This window comes from Mirounga leonina, unplaced genomic scaffold, assembly GCF_011800145.1.
Source record: "Mirounga leonina isolate KUSES-001 unplaced genomic scaffold, KU_Mleo_1.0 Mir_92, whole genome shotgun sequence".
Classification (NCBI taxonomy): domain Eukaryota; kingdom Metazoa; phylum Chordata; class Mammalia; order Carnivora; family Phocidae; genus Mirounga; species Mirounga leonina.
The window spans coordinates 16,930,221-16,948,041 of NW_023270852.1; the positions used below are offsets into that span (position 1 = coordinate 16,930,221).

The following is a 17,821-nucleotide window of genomic DNA, read 5'->3' on the forward strand; positions in this document are numbered from 1 at the left end:
CCCTGACTCTAGGGTGAGGGCCTTTCCCTTGTCTGCCCGCCTCCTGCTGCCCAGATTTGCCTTGTCTGCCTGGGGGACGCCCACAGCCAGCTCTCAGGACACCTGCCAGGAAGCTGCTGCTGGCCCTGCAGGTCGGGCCCACCGCTCCCTTCTCTCCACGCTCCCCATGCTCCCCATGTCAGCCTCAGCATTTGCCTCTTGAACCAGACTGGGGGCCTCCTGGGGGCAGGGACCGTGGCTGATTCACCTGGGTCCTAAGTGTCAACACAGGCCCAGTACAGAGCAGTCCGCAGGTCACAAGACCTGGCTTCAAACCCAGGTCTGCCTGACTCCACAGTGTGTGTGTTTTCTAGCTGTGTGACCCTGGGCAAGTTGCTTGCCCTCTCTGAGCCTTAGGGGTATTTAGCTGTAAAGGAGGGATGGATGATAGTAATCTACGCATGGGATTATTGTGTGAATTAAACTGAGATAAGCCCTGGCAGTTATAGGCATGGCAACTGGCTTGTCCCAGATGTTCCATAAAATAATATGTAAAAATCAATGCCTGTGAATTTTAACACCTGTTTATCGAGCACCATCCCTGGGCCAGGCCCTGGACTAGGTGCCAGGCATACAGCAATGACCAGGCCCAATGCATCCCTGTCCTCAGAGAGCTAACGTTCCAGTGATAATAACAGAATTGAACAGAATGACACACACTTGTTTAATTATAATTGCGGTAATGGTCCCCGAGGAGAAGTGCCAGGGGCCATGAGTTGGACAGACGGGGGTCCTGGCCTGGTCTGAAGAGTCAAGGAGGGCTTCCTGGAGGAGGAGGTGGATCCTAAAGGGCAAGTGAGAATCAGCTGGATGAAGAGGAGAAGGAAGTGCAGGTGCAAAAAGTTCCTGAGCAGAGAAAGAGCCCAGAGCAGGGAGCAGGGGCCGAGGGGGGTAGAAAAGCTGTCCCGGGAGCTGGTGGCTGGGCAGCGCACATTAAGGGTTTGGACTCACTTCCCAGGGAAGTGACATGATTGGAAAGATCACTGCGCTGCTGTGTGGGGTGAGGGCACGTGTGGCGGCTGATGCTGTTACAGCGTTCTGGGGCCAGGAGGTGGGGGCTGCCCAGGCTGGTGCCAGGGGACAGCTGGGAGATGGATTTTAGCAGAATGTAGGAGCTCAGATTGGCCTGATGGGATGGGGCGAGGGAAAGGCCGGTGTGGCTGCCAGCTTCGGACTCAGGCTGGACTGGGTGGCGGCAGCACCATGCGCCAGATGGGAACTGGGAGGCATGGGAGGATGCAGAGGGAGGCCCGAGGAAGGGGGCGGGAAGCTCCTAGAGTCTTAGAGTGACAGTTGGCAGGAGCCTACGCCTAACCACTGCAGAGAAGGGAAACTGAGGCCCAGAGATGAGAAGCGTGCGCCCTAGTCCCGCGCTCATTCATGGCAGAGATGGGGATGGAACCCAGTACTCCTTTCCGTTTTGATTCCCTCGAGGCAGGCGCCCCCATGTGCTCAGGAAGCCGGATGTGACCCGCACTGTGTTCCTGTCCTGTCCCCTCCACCCAGGTCATCCCAGACTGGAAGGAGCAGGAGTGGGACCCCGAGAAACCCAATGCCTATGCGGGCATCTTCCACTTCCACTTCTGGCGCTTTGGAGAGTGGGTGGACGTGGTCATTGATGACCGGCTGCCCACAGTCAACAACCAGCTCATCTACTGCCACTCCAGCTCCCGCAACGAGTTCTGGTGTGCCCTGGTGGAGAAGGCCTACGCCAAGTAGGTGCCGGTGATGGGCCGGCGGGCGGGGGGCGGGGGGCGGGGGGCCGGCTCCTCGCAGCTGCTCCTGCAGCCAGCGCTCCCTGCTCGGAGAGGCGAGGGGCTCTTCCGAGTCACACAGCGCTCTCAGAGCCTGAGAACCCAGGGCGTGGTGGGGGGAGACCTGGCCTGACTGTCTGGTACCTGGTGTCCCGTTCTCAAAACCAACCCACACAGAGAGGAATGGTTTCTCCTTGTTCTACCTGGGAGGGCAGGGCCAGCACTCACATCCGGGTCGCTGGTTTTTTCCCACAGATCCAAGCTGCCAAGCCCTCCCTGGCAGCCTGGCTGGGATGTGGTATCTCAGAGCCCGGGCTGGTTGTGGAGGGTGGGCCCTCCCTGCCCATTGGACTCCCCTTCGTCCACTCATCCATCTCTCTACCTGTCTGTCCATCCATTCTGTTTCCACCGACCCCTCCTCCTGCTCTGTGTCGGGCCCTGGGTCCCTAGCACGGGCCCGAGCAAGGGTTTGCTGAACTGTGGAGGGCTTTGGGGCAGAGTGACCTGCTCAGGCCTCTGCAGGGCAGGGGCAGACCTGGGGCAGGAGGGCCAGTGGGGTCGGAGCCCAGCCCACAAGCTCTGTGGGAGCCTCTCCCTGGTTCCGCCTCCCAGGCCCATCTGTTGCTTTCCTTGGACTGTGTGTGTGTGTGTGTGTGTGTGTGAGAGAGAGAGAGAGAGAGAGAGAGAAGGGAAAAGGGAAGACACCCAACTTTCAACATCAAAAACAAATTCGAGAAAACAGAACATTGACAGATTCCGTTTTCAGTCCTAAGAAAGCAAAACTCGCCCCCTGGTGGTCACTGAGTCTCCCTGGTCCCAGCTGCAGGCCCCTCTCCCTTTCCAGGAGAGCCCCCCAGTAGCGCTTCTGCTCTGGTCTCTATGCATCTGCTTATTCCAGCTTGATCATATAAGTGGAATCGTAGAGTATTTCCCCTTTCGTGTCTGGCTTATTTCTCGTAGCGTGACGTTCTTGGTGCTGATTTATGTTGTAGCATGTCAGCATGTCCTTCCTGTCTAGAGCGGCACAGAATTCCATTGCATGGATATGCCACATTTTGTTTCTCCATTCATCTGTCGATGGACTCGGGTCGTTTCCACCTTGGGCTGTGGCGAATGTACTGCTGTGAACCTTGGTGTGCAAGTATCCGTTCGAGTCTCTGCTCTCAGTTCTTTGGAATATATACCTGGGAGTGAATTGCTGGATCTTCTGGCAGTTCTATGTTTAAATTTTTGAGTGGCCACCGGATTGTTTTCCACAGCAGCTTCGCTATTTATGCTTGCTTGCTTTTTCATTTATTTACTTTTAAAATTGTAAAATGAATGCATGTGTGTTATAGCAAATCCAGAAAATGTAGAAACCCGGAAAGAAGGTAATAAAAGCCGCCTGTACTCTTGCATATTCTTCCAGGCCTCTCGACTCCCCTTCTCTGTTTGGGGCCACCTGGGTTAACCAGGCTGCTCCTCTTCGGGAACCTTCACTCCCCTCCCCTCCAAGGCCCCGCCACCCACTCCTATCTCCCTCCCTTGTGCTCCCTGTGTCCTCTCCACACCCTCCCCGCCACGTAGCAACTCTTTTAACATCTTTGATGGCTCTTTTTGTTTGTAGGTTACCTTGCAAAACCTGTGTTGCTGTTTTGTAGGACACCGCAAAAGATAGATCAGTTGTAGATTTTCATAGATAGGTGCAGATTTTCAATTTATGTAATCTGTTTTGTTATATATCCCATTCTGCTGCTGACGTTCACCTTCAGCACTGCCTTTAAGACCCCCAGCCTTTTCCTAACGTTCACAGAAGCCACAGTTGTGCTCCTAGCACCTGGTAGGTTACACAGAGTTGATGCTTAGTATTTTTTATTTTTTATTTTTAGTTATTTACTAGTAATCTCTACACCCAATGTGGGGCTTAATGTTATTTATTTATTTATTTATTTTTAATTTTTAAAAAGATTTTATTTATTTGAGAGAGAGAGAAAGAGAGCATGCGTGCAAGTGTGCACAGGTGGGGGGAAGGGGAGAGGGAGAGGGACAAGCAGACTCCCCGCTGAGCAGGCCTGATCCATGGGATCATGACCTGAGCCAAAGGCAGACGCTGAACTGATTGAGACACCCAGGTGCCCCCCCCTTAATGTTTTTTAAATAAATTATTGCATACTTTTTTTTTTTCAAAAGTTTTATTTATCTTTAGGGAGAGAGAGAGAGAGGGAGAGAGAGTGTGTGTGACAGGGCAGGGGCAGGGAGAGGGAGAGAATCTGCAAGCAGATTCCCCGCCGAGCACGGAGCCTAACACTGGGCGTGATCACACAACCCTGAGATCATCCCCTGAGCCGAAACCGAGTCGGATGCTCAACCAACTGAGCCGCCCAGGCACCCCTGCGTACATTTTAAACATCACTGGAATCCAGCTGTATTGTTTTTTCAAACATACCAAGTGAGCACGAGCATTTTCCTGCCATAGGAATTCCTTTACAAGGCTTCATTCAGCGGCCATCTCATGTCCCAGAGCACAGCTGCAGCGTTAGTTTCTAAAGTCACTTCCTTGTTGTTAGACATTTAGGTGATCTCTGGGTTTCTATTGTTATAAATAATGTGAATTATTTATAATTGATGTTTCAAAAACATACATGAGCTTTTAAGGCTTTTGAGAAGAATTGCTTGATTTCTGGACAGCTCATTTTGAGGACAGGCTGCTAGGGCGAAGGGGAATCTGGGTGATAAAATGGTGTGGTTCAGTGGGACAAGCGTTGGCCTAGAGACATGGATTCTAGTGTTGGCTCTGCTGTGACCTGCTGTGTGACCTTAGCAGTGTGCTTGACCTCTCTGAGTCCCCAAAATCCCCCCTGCAAGGTGAGGGATTGCGACTGGCTGGGGAGCGTGAGCTGGGAATTCTGTCCACGTTGCTCCCCAGGCTGGCGGGCTGTTACCAGGCCCTGGATGGAGGCAACACGGCGGATGCGTTGGTGGACTTCACAGGCGGCGTTTCCGAGCCCATTGACCTGACTGAGGGCGGCTTCGCCAACGATGAGGCCAAGAGGAACCAGCTCTTCGAGCGCATGTTGAAGGTGCACAGCCGGGGAGGACTCATCAGTGCCTCCATCAAGGTGAGAACACAGAAGCAGCCCTCCCCTTCGCCAACCCTTACTGGGGTGGGAGCTGGCTGTGGTGTCCCCGGCAGAGCCCCGGCTCAGACTGGCTCCTAAATCTGCACCCTCAGCCTGAGGGGTGGAGGGGAGCCGTTGGGGGGTGCAGCTCTAACCTCTGCGGTATGAAATGCCTTCCGGTTTGGCCAGCATGCCCCCTTTTATGGGCATCTTGTACTGGGGCGATGGGTGTCTGTACCTGTGAGGGTCCCTTCGTTGGGGTTTGAGGCATCACAAGCTACAAGGTGACCGGAAGAGGGGAGCGACCCCCCGCGGCTGGCACAGGCCCGAGTACTTCAAGAGGGTTGTCTTATTTCATTGACTGCTCCTGTTTCAGGTGGGGAAGCTGGGGCTCAGTGCAGACACCAGTGGGGTGTTTGTTGATAGACCAGACCTCTGGAAAAGTGAAAAGCCCTGAGTTGTAGCATTTGCTGCTTTCTGTGGTGTAAATACTCCCAGCGTGTTGATTTCAAGCTAATGTTTTAACAGTTGCACAGTTGAGCCAGTGCCAGTGGACTCCAGTACCCCCTGGGCCAACCTCACTTAGGTCCCTGCCTTGACCCCACGCTGCGGCTCCCTGGCGGCTTTGCGAACCCTCAGCTCAGTCCCTAACCATGGCCTCTGCTTTGTGTGGGGCTGCCATGCCTTCCCCGTCCTATAGGGGGCGGTGTGGGCGCACTGCCCGCCTGACCAGGCTCTCCCTGTCTGGGCAACTGTGTCCTCTTGCAGGCAGTGACAGCAGCAGACATGGAGGCCCGCCTGGCGTGTGGCCTGGTGAAGGGCCATGCGTATGCAGTCACTGAGGTGTGCAAGGTGCGCCTGGGCCACGGCCTGCTGGCCTTCTTCAAGTCGGAGAAGCTGGACATGATCCGCCTGCGTAACCCCTGGGGCGAGCGGGAATGGAACGGGCCCTGGAGTGACACGTGAGGCCCAGGGATGCGAGTGTGGGCACAGGACAGCCCCTGGCTGGGTGGGCCCCTGTATGAGAGCTTGGGCAAGGACAACGGTGGGCTCCCTGGCGGAGGGGGCTGGGCCTTGAAGGATTTGGGAGGAGGATGACAGTAGACTTACCTTGCAGCGGGCGTGTGTGTGGGGGTGGGTGGGTGGAGGGTGGATTCTGCAGGGCAAGGACCTGGAGGTGGGGATAAGCTGATTCCTGTAGGGGACAGAGAGCCCCGCCTGGTGGTGAGTGGGGAAGAAAGCAGGGAGGGAGGCCACCAGGGGTGAGAATGGGGGTGACTGTCCTGTGTTCGGCTCATAGCCCTGGTAAAGCTAGGACAGGAGCAGAGTCAGGCCCCCAGTGAGGGAGCCCCCTCCCCTGAGGGTCATTCTGCCCTTGCCCCCAGCCTGTGGCTTTGCTCTCAGACCTCCGGCCCCTGGCAGGGAGGCCCTGGTGGGGTCTCTCCTCTTACATCCCCCCTTCCCTCCCTGTGTCCACATTCCAGCTCGGAGGAGTGGCAGAAAGTGAGCAAGAGTGAGCGGGAAAAGATGGGTGTGACCGTGCAGGATGACGGGGAGTTCTGGTGAGTGTGCTCTTGCCCTGGGTGGGCATCTGGGGTGGGGGTGGGGGGCTCCCGTGGCAGGGAGCACCGGAAGGGGAGGCCGGAGCCAATGCTCGAGCAGATGCCTCACTGTCAACTTGCTCTGTGGCCTTGGACAAGTCATGCCATCTCTGTGAAATGAGTCGGGCAGTAATGGGCCCATCGTCCCCCTGGTCCCCACTGCCAACCTCAGGGGACCCTGAGCTGCTCCAGCGCCCAGCTCCTGTCTGCTGGAAATTGTACCACATGCTTTTATCGCTTTACTGAATTCCTACACTAACTGTGAGAGAGGCGGCCATTGTGAGATTCCTTCCCATCTTACACATCGGGAAACTGAGGCCAGAAGAGCTGTGAGGTGGCCAAGCGCCGCCGCGTCCTCACTCGCTCCCAGGGGTGGCGGCTCAGAGCACGCAGGGTGGGTGGGCGGGTGGGCCAGCCAGGGGACCTGGCCGGCTCAGCAGCCCGTCATGGCCAGGATGACCTTCGAGGACGTGTGCCGGCACTTCACTGACATCATCAAGTGCCGCTTGATCAATACCTCTTACCTGAGCGTCCACAAGACGTGGGAGGAGGCCCGGCTGCGGGGCGCCTGGACGCGGCACGAGGACCCCCAGAAGAACCGCAGTGGCGGCTGCATCAATCACAAGGACACCTTCTTTCAGAACCCACAAGTGAGTGTGCTCAGGGACGCCCCCAGCCTTTGCACCGTCCTGCATGACCTTGGGTACCTCCCTGTCCCCTGTGGGCTTCTGTGAGCCTGTTTAGTGGGGGGTGGATGGGCATGTTCGGGGGGTCCTGGGTGACCTGCAGATGGTAAAGACGAGGAACTAAGGCTCTGAGGACTCACGGGTGTCTGATCCAGAGTTACCGGGACGTTTAGGGGGAGGCTGAGCCGAGGACTCGACCCCCTTGTTTCTACACCCACAGTGCTGCTCTTTGGGGAGGAGCTTGGCCAGGCTGGCTCTTCCTCAGGGAGGACATCTCCCCTGCAGCCTCCTTAGTCATGACCCTGGCAGCTGTTTAGTTCTCTTGTGTGGTGTGCCTTCATTTGGCACCGACTGCATGCAGGCTCGGAGCTGAGCATCCATGATGTCACCGAGTCCCCCCGCCCCTCCCGCAGGGTGGGCATCATAGGCCTGGGTCATAGATGAGGGACTGAGGCCCAGAGAGGTGCCGTGACTCACCCGGGCTCTCACCATTGAGCTGGGGCCTGGCTCCGGCCCAGCTTCTGGGAGCCAGCAAGCCCGTCTCTGGCATGGTCTTATCGCAGTGTCTCTTTCCCTCTGCCGTCCCTGCAGTACATCTTTGATGTCAAGAAGCCGGAAGATGAAGTGCTGATCTGCATCCAGCAGCGGCCGAAACAGTCTACCCGCCGGGATGGCAAGGGTGAAAATCTGGCCATTGGCTTTGATATCTATAAGGTGAGGCCAGCTGGGATCCCTGCTGTGGGTGAGGAGAGTGAGGGAGCTGGATTTTAGGCCACCTGGGCCTGGGGGAGAACACTCGAGAACACTCTGGTCACCGACCTCAACCCGCCCTCTGGCCAGAGTGGCTGATGCCGCGGGCCTGCTGTAGCATGAGCCCTCTTTGGAACACCCACAGAGGGCCCGGCCTGCCTGGGATTGGCTGCCCTGGGAGCTCTCAGCTTGATTTCTTCCCGTCCGGGACCCACAGGCTGTTTGGTGGATGGGAAGGGGAAAATTGCCGGTGGTCAGGCCCCTGCTGCTCCCTCTCTCAGGGCTCTGGGTTCCCCTGAGTTGGAGGCCCTGCTGGGCCCTGGGAGGAAGCATCCTGGGCAGAGCCAGGCGGACTTACCCCTCGCCGCTCCCACTGGCCTGGGGCCCGGGGCCCTCCTCATGTTGCGACACCCGGGCTGTGACAGCACACATCGTAGCAGGACGCCACGGGCCCACCAGACACCCAGAACCCCACGAGATCACATGGGTGCACTAGGCACGTGGGCTGAGTTGAGCCCCCGCATTAGACGTGCTCGGTCATGTCATGACCGTCTGCGCGTGTCCTTGTGTCGGTACATCCGTTGTGTGCTGGAGTGTCGTGACTTTGACCTGTCGTGACTTCACGTGATATGGCTGCAGCTTATCCTGGCACTCGTTCCAGGAGTTGGCTAGCATGTCCTGGCAGCTGGTGACGTCATTTCATGGCCCCGGGCTGTCGTGTGGGCAGATAGTGATGCCTGGTCCGTCGTGAGTCAGAAACTCCCCGACGTTGTTACCAGGGGGAGTCCTGGTGTCCTTCGACTCCTAACAGCTCTGCTGAGATCTAATCCACACGCCACACAGTTCACTCATTCAGAGTGTACAGTGACTTTTAGCGTATTCGTAGAGCTGTGCGACCATCGCCACCATTTCCGAGCATTTTCGTCACCCCGAAAAGAAACCTCGCCCCCTTCAGCCGCCACCACTGGGGCCCGTCCGCCTGCCCCGCCTGCCCGCGTCGCCCAGCCCCGGGCCTTGGGCAAGCACCCGTCTACCCCTGTCTCTGCAGAGTTGCCTTTTCTGGGCACTGCACGCACATGGATTCTGCCGCGCCTTTCACGGTGGTGCGATGCGGACGGGGGGCGGGGGCGCGCGGAGGGGGCGTGCGTGCGGCCCAGCCTCCCCTCTCCCCGCAGGTGGAGGAGAACCGCCGGTACCGCATGCACGGCCTGCAGCACAGGGCCGCCAGCTCCATCTACATCAACTCTCGCAGTGTCTTCCTACGGACCGACCAGCCCGAGGGCCGCTTTGTCATCATCCCCACCACCTTCGAGCCGGGCCACACGGGCGAGTTCCTGCTTCGGGTCTTCACTGACGTGCCCTCCAACTGCCAGTGCGTGGGGGCTGCTCAGGGCCGGGATTGGGAGACCCGAGTGCCATACCAGGCTGACCCGGAATCTGCAGCCCAGGGATGCTACGTGTCTGCCCCAGGCGTGGGGCCCAGCCCTCCAGCCTCCCTGGGCTGACTCTGGCACCCATGGCCTTCCTTCTCCTCCCTTCCCCTGCTCCTCTGTCCCAGCCTCTCTTGGCTACATAAAGGCACAGTGTGTCATATGTGGATAGGACTTCACAGTTTACAAAGCTTTCACTCACTTCACAGTTTACAAAGCTTTCACTCATTTTACAAACCCTAAGTGGGGGGCCTGACCCCTCCATTTTACAGATCAGGGTTGGGGATCAAGGTTGGGGGGTGGTTTCCAAGGTCATGACGCCAGTGGTCGAGTTGGGCTAGGCAGACTGCTGGAGCCATGCCATCCCTGCTGGGGTGCAGACCCTGTGAGCCCCGCACTGCCCCCCCACCTTGGCAGGCAGTCCCGATTCAGTGCTCCTTGCACCCACGGCACACCGGGAGGCAGCATGTATGGTGGGCTCAGGGGACCTAAGTCCTGCCAGTCCATGTTCCACCTCTGTCCCGCTTTGGGGCAAATCCCTTCTGGTGAGCCCAGTGCTTCGTAATCTGTAAAATGGGCATGGTGATAGTTACCTATCACCCAGGGCTTTGGGAGGATTACAAATAATGCCTGTAATGCCCCAGCAGAGGGCTTGGCCCACAGCAGGTGCTCAGTAAATTGCTTTTCTCTCGGGGAGGATGGGGCACCCCTGAGAGAGAGCAGCAGGAAGCCCATGGTGGTTTGCCCAGGATGAGCAATGTCTGGACTAAATACTGCTCCCTTCCCCTTCCTCCCTCTTGAACCCCCTCCCCTTCCATCTCCCTCGCCCCCTCCATCACCTCACCCCTCTCCCCCTCTGCCCCATCCCAGGGAGCTGCGCCTGGACGAGCCCCCCCGCTCCTGCTGGAGCTCCTTGTGCGGCTACCCCCAGCAGGTGACCCAGGTGCACGTCCTAGGGGCTGCTGGGCTCAAGGACTCCTCGACAGGTGAGCTCACCTGGGGAAAGCTCTAGGACCCACCTCACCCAGGAGGTACCCCATGCCCTCTAGCAACAGACACCCTGCCTCTAGAACTCTCCTGCTCTCACTCACTGGGTGAGCAAACCTTTCCTAACATCCACACTGGGCCCAGCCTTGGAATGAAACTGGGTGCCTGGAGAGGAATGGGCTCTGCCACCTGCTCTGGGCAGCTTCCGGTGTGGGGGGACAGTCAGACACAGGGACAGACCGCTGGGAGGCATGGCTTAGGGAAGGCTTCCTGGAGGAGGTGGCCCTTCTCCAGGGTGAGGAAGCATTAAGATATGCTGGTGAAGTGGATTAGGGGAGAAGAGTGCTTGGGGCAGGGGGAACAGCATGGAGGCCAGGGATGGCCAGCGTGCCCCCTCCTGTCTCTGAAAGTTAGGAAGTGAGTCAGGCTCCCTTCTCCTGAATATAGGAACTCTGGCTTCTGCTTTGGGGAGGGGAGCTCACCTCCCAGACATCTGTCCCTTTGGGTCCTGCCCCAGCCCCCACCATCACCCCATTGCCCCCTCAATTTCTCTAGGGGCCAACTCTTACGTGATCATTAAATGTGAGGGGGACAAAGTCCGCTCGGCCGTGCAGAAAGGTACCTCGACGCCCGAGTACGACGTGAAAGGCATCTTCTACCGCAAGAAGCCAGGCCAGCCCATCACAGTCCAGGTGAGCCTGCCCCGTCCCAAAGGCCCCTCCTGGGCCCCCTGTCTGACGTTTCCCCACTCACAGGGGCTGGGCCCAGGAACACTACGTGCTGGTTCCCACTCTGTCCCTGACACAGTATGGCCTCAGGAATTCTCTTACCAGCCCTTTCCCGTGCCCCCGAGTCTGTGAAGTGGGTGCATTGGATTAGCTGGTGTGATTTAGAGACACAGCAGGGTCAGGCCAGGGACAGTGGTCACCTCTGCCAGTGGCTTGGGAGTTGCTCCTTAAATCCCTCTGGAGGTGGGTCTACCTGGAGAGCTTGCACTGAGATGAGATGCCCTGTGGAGGGGGTGGCTGTTTCCCTGAGAGCAAGGAACTAGAAAGCCAGGGTCCTGGGCATGGGATGATTCTGGGCTCGTTAGCGGGAAGTCCTGTCCCCCGGGCCCAGGACAGCCCCTCCCTGGCTGAGAAGCCACTATAGGATTTCCAAGTTTTGCTAACACTGGGTCGCACTGGATCAAATCACAGACCCATAGATGTTGGGGCTGAAAGGACCCGTAGAGGCCATTGATCCAACCCTCGTATTGAAGATGGGGGATGTCAGGGCAGCAGGTGTTTCACTTGTCCAATGTCACCTAAGGTCAGTGGCAGAACTAATAACACACTTAACTGTATACGTGGAAGGGAGTTGGACAGATGGGAGGAAGCCTGAGGCTCCAGAAGGGGTACGGCCAGACCTATACTCCTGCTCTTGAAGATGCCCTCCCGCACCCAATGATCCGCTGTCTCCTCCCAGCTCTGGAACCACCGAGTCCTGAAGGACGAATTCCTGGGCCAGGTGCACCTGAAGGCTGACCCCGATAACCTCCAGGCCCTGCACACCCTGCACCTCCGGGACCGCAACAGCCGGCAGCCCAGTGACCTGCCCGGCACTGTTGCTGTTCGCGTCTTCAGCAGCGTCTCCCTCACGGCCATCTGACACCTGCCCACCTGCCTGGCCTCCACAGTTTTACCATCTGCATGTCCCCAACCTGGCCAGGGACTAGCCTGGGAGCCAGGATGCTGGGGGCCTCTTCCCAGCTTTTCCACTGACTTGCTGGGTGACCTGGGGAGGCCTCTGCCTTTCTCAGGGCCTCAGTGTCCCCAGGCCCCCGAAGCGTTCCCTTGTCATGGAGGAGCCTTCCTCTGAGATTGACAATAGCTCTCCTTCCCCCAGCTGTCACCACTGCGAAGGGACTCTATCCGTTGAAAACATTTCCCCAAGGCCCTGCTGTCTGCAGACAGACTGCCAAGATGCCACTTGTTTACACGCAATCTGCCACGTCCCCAAACCCCACCCTTGCCCCTTGTGTCCCGGGCCTGCCCCTGTGAACTAGACCTTGCTTTCTCTGTCACCGACACCTGGTTTGCTAGCCACCTTGAAAGGGCTCTCAGCTCTTGCTGGGTTCCTGCTTGGGCTGGAGTCAGGAAGATGGGCAGGTGACATATGTTCATCCTGTCTGCTTGCCCATCCATTTATTTATTCAACAGAGATTTGCCAAATGAATGAACGTTGCCCATGAGACCCCCAGTGGCGCCAGGCACCTCCCTGCCGCTCTGGAGACCTGGCATCTGTCCTGGGCCTCACCCCTGCTCTCAGGTCCTCTCCAAGGCCGAAGCCCAGATGCCCAGATGCCCAGATGCCCAGAGGAGTTATGGCCGCCATCTCACCCCAGGCTCTGATTTCATTCCTAGCCTCAGTGAAGGCCCCTAGTGGGATGGCGGCAGTGGTGGGGAGGAAGGGCATCTTCCTGCCTCTGCTACCTTCATGCCCGGAGGCGTGTGCCTGGTTTGGTGGGCCAGGAGGGGGCGGGGAGGCCTGGGGACCTGAAGGCCCCCTTCTGCTGCGAGACCTGGGATTTTCCCGGGAGGAGGGACCCTGGGGTGGTGGTCTCAGGCCCAAGGGGCTCAGGTCACTTGTCGGGCTTGGCAGGAGACAGGCAAATCCATCACCTGACCAGAGGCCCCTCTCCCAACATTCCCCCCCAGAATGCAGCCAAAGAGGCTACAGCCTTCCTCTTGCTGCCTGGACCAAAATGTTCCTTGAGGCCTCAATGTTTTATAGTCTTTATGTGTTACCAATTTTAACCAGGGGCTTTTAAAGGGAAACTGAAAGCCTGAACCCCTTTTTTCATCTTCCAACTCCAGTTCCTGCGGTCCTCTGATTTTATTTTGATTCTGCAAGGGGAGGGATGAGGAGAAGTCCTGCCTTCTCAGAGGAGGCCCACAGTGGGGTGAAGAAGAGGGTGTTTTCTACTTGGATGTATCACCCCCTGGCCCCCCTGGGTTCTTGGTGAGTGTTGGCGCCACGACCTGCTTGGGTCTCTTCTGTGCCCTTCTCTGGCTCCAGCCCGGGCGACGTAAATGAAAAGCCCAGTTCCTGTGGCCTTGCTGGGGATTCCTTCTGGGCACCTGAATGTTTGGTTCCAGAGCTGGCTGTTCGGCGCCGTGTCCCGGCTGAAGGTGCTGGATTCTTGACCTCCCCTCCTCCAGCCAGGCTGGCTCTGCTCGTGTGTCCTGGCGCCCGGCACGTAAGGGGCTAGTACCTGAACAATGAGGACAAGAGGATTCCTTCTCGAAAAGCTGGGACTTCCCCTCCAGAGCCTGGGCCTGGGCCTGGGCCAGGACCACATGATCACGAGCAAGTCACTGAAACCTCCTGTGCCTCGATTTCCCTTCTGCGGAGTTTGTCGGCACTCTTACTAACAAGTGCTGAATAAGGGCAAAACCACACACCCTTCATGTATCTCTGTATGCGTGCACACTATACACCTTTGTGTAATCACCCCTCAGTGTCTTTTCCAAGTGAAGACTCCCAACTTGGGGTGGAGAGGTGAGGGCCAGGTAAGCCGGCTTGGGGCCTCTGGGGCCGACACCTGGGTCTTTGCTCAGCCATGCCCACCTGGGCTAGGGGGCAAACCAGGACCAACCGGCAGGCCTGTGTGGGCTTCGGTCTGGGGATTGGGCACTGCCTCCTCCCTCTGTACCCCCCCCCAAAAAAAACCAGGATTGGCAGCCCTGCCCTTGCTTGCTGCCCCTCTGAGTGGGCCAGGCTGGCTCTTGGCTGTGCAAAGGTCCCTGGTCCCTGGGCAGGTAAGGATGGAGTTCTTCCAGGCTGGGACTGGAGGGTTGGTGGGGAGAGCAAATGCTCCGTTCCCCTGATGCGCCCTTCAGCCCGTGGGGGCCTCAGAGTCCCCACTTGCCACTGGGCAGGGCTTCTGGTCATACCACCTGGATGTGGGCTTCACTCCCCTCGGCCAACCGTGGGGTTAGAGAGGAGACCTGTTCTGTTCTCAGAATAAACATTACCATAATCCCAGAGAGACTTTCTTGCATCTGTCTGTCTCTCTGGGGGTAAGGGACAATGGAGGGAATATTCCCAGCTGAGGTGGGCCCTGCTGCTGGCTTGGTGCATCTGTGGGCAGAGATCATTCCATCATTTCTTCAGCTGGCCTTGTCCCAAGCCCCATCCTAGGCACTGGGGATGCAGGGAACCAGCCAGTCCCATCTGTGGGGCAGTCCACACACTAGGGGTAGGGGAGGCCACTGGAAACACTCTGATCCTAACAAACACCCTGCAGGGAGTGACTGGAAAGGCAGTGTGGGTTTTGGGGGCTTCCAGCCTACCTGGGAGGGAAGGTCGATGCCCTAGTTCAAGGGGACAGTGGAAGGAGAGAGGCAGCCACAGGAAGAGGAGCTGGGTTTGTGGGGGCACAGGTGGATGGGGGGAGGCCAGAGTGGAGGCAGTTGGGGGCAAGATGCTGGCAGTTCCAGCCAGGAAGCTGGGGGGTAGGGGCTAGGGAGAACTAGTAGACAGATTTTGGAGGTCGAGTGGATGGAACTCAGGGATGACAGGGTGGGGAGTGAGGGAAAATGAATGAAGGCCAATTCCTAGGTTTCTCTATAGGCCCGTGAGCAAAGGACATTATGAATGCTGAGCCCTGCTTAGCATAGAACATCACCGTGGGTGCTAAATCGTTGCTGTTACGGCATTCAGGGACCACCGCGGATCTCTCCACTCCCTACCACTCTGGGGCCATCCTCACAGATCAGGCCTGCATTCTGCCTCCCCGTTCCTCCCGGCGTCTCCGTTTGCCCATCTGTGCTGGCCGCCTCCGGCCTGGGAGGCTCAGCAAGGGAGGTGATGGGAGGAGGGGTGGGTAGCAAATGGCAGTGGCCGGCGCCAGCCCAGCAGTGGGGACGGTGCCCGGAAGCAGCCCGTGCCTGGGCCGCCTGGCTGAGCCCGCTCTGGCAGCGGGGGGCCTGCAGGGGTCAGGAGTGTCGAGTCAGAGTCTCAGAGTCCCCGCACTGTTGCTTCTCACCTGCTGGTCCAGGCGGGACACTCAGCCTTGCTCCCATGGGGCTCGGAGGGCAGCCGTGCCCGCGCCCAGCAGGTGGCACACTTGGGCCTCCCATCCCATTCTTTGGGGGTAGCCTCTTCCCTGCCGACACCCCTCAGTTACAGAGGAGGGCCTCCAAGAGTGCCTCCCTCTGCCCAGGCCAAAGTTGCCCCCAGAGAGGCCCACACCGATGGGGCAGTGGCCAGGGTGGCAGGAGGTGGAGGCTGGTGACAAGGACATGCCAGGACTCAGCGAAGAGTCCTCAATGTTACTGCCTTTGCCAGAGCCAATAACACTGTGTACTCCTCCCGTTTTGGCCCCACCTCACACTGTTAAATCACAGAATTTCACTTCGACTCATACGTGTCCCTGGTACAGGCAGGGTTGCTCCCAGTCAGTTGGGTTGAGAAAGTTTCCTGGATGATTAGGGACCACACCCCCACCCCCAGCCCCACCCCCAGAGCAGGGTGTGGGGACAGTGTCGAAGTGAAGAGCTTCAGGGGGCACATCGGAGCGGAGCCTTTGGGAAGTGGGTCTGGGGAGTGGGTCGTGTGTGTACAGGGGCTGGGGAGAAAGGGCCAGAACCTGGGGCTTGCAACCTCTTGCCCGGCCCTGCCGGGTCCTCTCCTCTCAAGAGCGTCAAGCAGGCATTTACAGAGAAGAAAACAGGCTTGGTGGAGGGCAGGCAGGTGCCGAGACTCAGCAAATGGGTGACCGGCTGGGTGGGAGGTGCCCCGCCCGCGCTGGGAGCAGGGGGCGGTCCTGCGTGTGATGGCAGGCAGCTGGGCGCGGGAGCTTGGGCCTGAGTCCCACTCTGCTCAGCGGCACAGCCGAGGGACCCCGGGGCCCCGGCCTCCCTCCTGAGCTGATGTCCCGGCACCCAGATCTCAGAGGCCCCTCTGACTCCGCCTCCTGAGGGAAGGCTCTGGAGTGGGGCGTGGGGAGGGCAGCAGTGCCACTGGATAGCCGTCCTGCTGGGGAAAGAGAGGGAGAGGCTGAGAGGGAGGCCGACGGTCACACAGGGAACAACTGACCGATCCCGACAGACCCCACAGTGACGAGCCTCGGAGCAAGACAGCGGAAAAGGGGACGTGTGTCTGCAGATTGTCCCAGCCCCGGGACCCCAGGTCTTGAGCCCTTCGTGCAGGGGACAGCCGCCTCCAGGCTGGTGGGCAGCTGAGAGTGGGGAGCTGGGACCCCGGTAAGCATGGGCTGCCGGCTCTCCGGGGCGCTGGGAGAAGGGTTTGCTGCGCGTCGGGGAGGTCACAGACTTGGGCTTCCCGGGAGCCCCTGCCCCCAAGCCATTTGCTCCTGGTCTGGGCCCCCTGCCACATTTGGGGGTCCAGCCACAGCTGCCACTGAATGAAACGGTCTGGAGCCTGGACAGATGGGGGCTTGTAGCCTGGAGAAGGGCAGAGTCAAGGGGCGTGGTGGCCATTGAATGGTCTCTGCCTGGGGCAGGGGGGCAAATGTGCTGGGGACACAATGAGAGAGAGAGACAGAGTTTGAGAGAGAGAGAGAGAGAGAGAGAGAGACTCTTTTGGCCCCTGACGCTCTCCCTTGATCTCTTTATCTTTCTTTCTCTCTCTTTGGATAAGTGACTTCCTTCCTCCGTGCTTCAAAGTTCCCTTCTGTGAAATGGGAATAGGGTTGTTGTGGGGACAAGGTAAGGTCAGTCGCGGACATAGAAGTGTAAATACGGTGTTGTTTCCTCTATCTTCAATTTGAAAAGCAATTAACTCAAACGTGGGCTAGTTCTTATTTTCAGGAAGAAGTTTATCTTGTAGCTTTTTCCTTCTGTGTGCCTGTTAAATTCCATGCCCCTCCACCCTCAGAGCCCCGAAAGGCCCGCTCTGCCCCTGCTCTTGAGGCTCACCCTGGTGCAGGAGGCCGGGGCAGCCGCTGGGCACCCTGCTCAGCCTCGGCTCCCCACAGCAGCCGCCTGCCAGCCCTGTTGAATCGCCCGCCCCACCAGGCGGGCTGGGTGCCCGTCTCCAGAAGAACTGCACGCCTGCTGTGCTCTGGAGCTCCAGGGCAGGGGTCAGGGCTCGGGTGTCAGGCAGTGTCCTGGACAGAGGATCAAATGCCCCAGTGCCTCTGAATGGGCCTTGTGAAAAATTGATGCTCACCCTGGGGGGCAGAAGGGCCTCCCACCATGGCCTATGGGCTGGGGCTGCCTTGGATCACCATGCTTGGTCCCACAGTTCCTTCCTGAGCAATCTCTGGGCCTGGCCCTAAACTGTGTGAGGTAGAGGCCGAGCCCACCCCCTGCCCTGGATTAACTCCCCAACTTTGGGGGGACAGAGGTGGGGACAGACCCTGACCTGACAACATAATGCACATAGTCAGGGCTGGATAGACAGAAACATCAGGGCTCTTGTCAGCCTAGGGGTGGTCAGGGAAGGCTTCCTGGAGGAGGTGCTGAA

At 58.4% G+C, this 17,821-nt stretch overlaps 2 protein-coding genes across 5 annotated transcripts in view; both read left to right on the forward strand.

Annotated features, from left to right (window-relative positions):
• Positions 1-14,374, forward strand: part of CAPN5 (calpain 5) — a 52,310-nt gene extending 37,936 nt beyond the window's left edge. For all 4 annotated transcript variants that reach the window (XM_034995608.1, XM_034995610.1, XM_034995607.1 and 1 more), the window contains 10 exons: positions 1,546-1,754; positions 4,699-4,891; positions 5,660-5,853; positions 6,376-6,453; positions 6,947-7,142; positions 7,770-7,892; positions 9,104-9,300; positions 10,229-10,344; positions 10,901-11,037; positions 11,813-14,374. In XM_034995608.1, coding sequence (XP_034851499.1) covers positions 1,546-1,754; positions 4,699-4,891; positions 5,660-5,853; positions 6,376-6,453; positions 6,947-7,142; positions 7,770-7,892; positions 9,104-9,300; positions 10,229-10,344; positions 10,901-11,037; positions 11,813-11,995 — 1,626 coding nt within the window. In that variant the 3' untranslated portion in view covers positions 11,996-14,374. The remainder of the gene's footprint in view (positions 1-1,545; positions 1,755-4,698; positions 4,892-5,659; positions 5,854-6,375; positions 6,454-6,946; positions 7,143-7,769; positions 7,893-9,103; positions 9,301-10,228; positions 10,345-10,900; positions 11,038-11,812) is intronic.
• Positions 14,375-16,355: 1,981 nt separating this feature from the next.
• MYO7A (myosin VIIA) overlaps positions 16,356-17,821 on the forward strand; it is an 81,468-nt gene continuing 80,002 nt past the window's right edge. Inside the window, 1 exon segment of the mRNA XM_034995175.1 lies at positions 16,356-16,596. The gene's annotated coding sequence lies outside the window, so the exon portion shown is untranslated.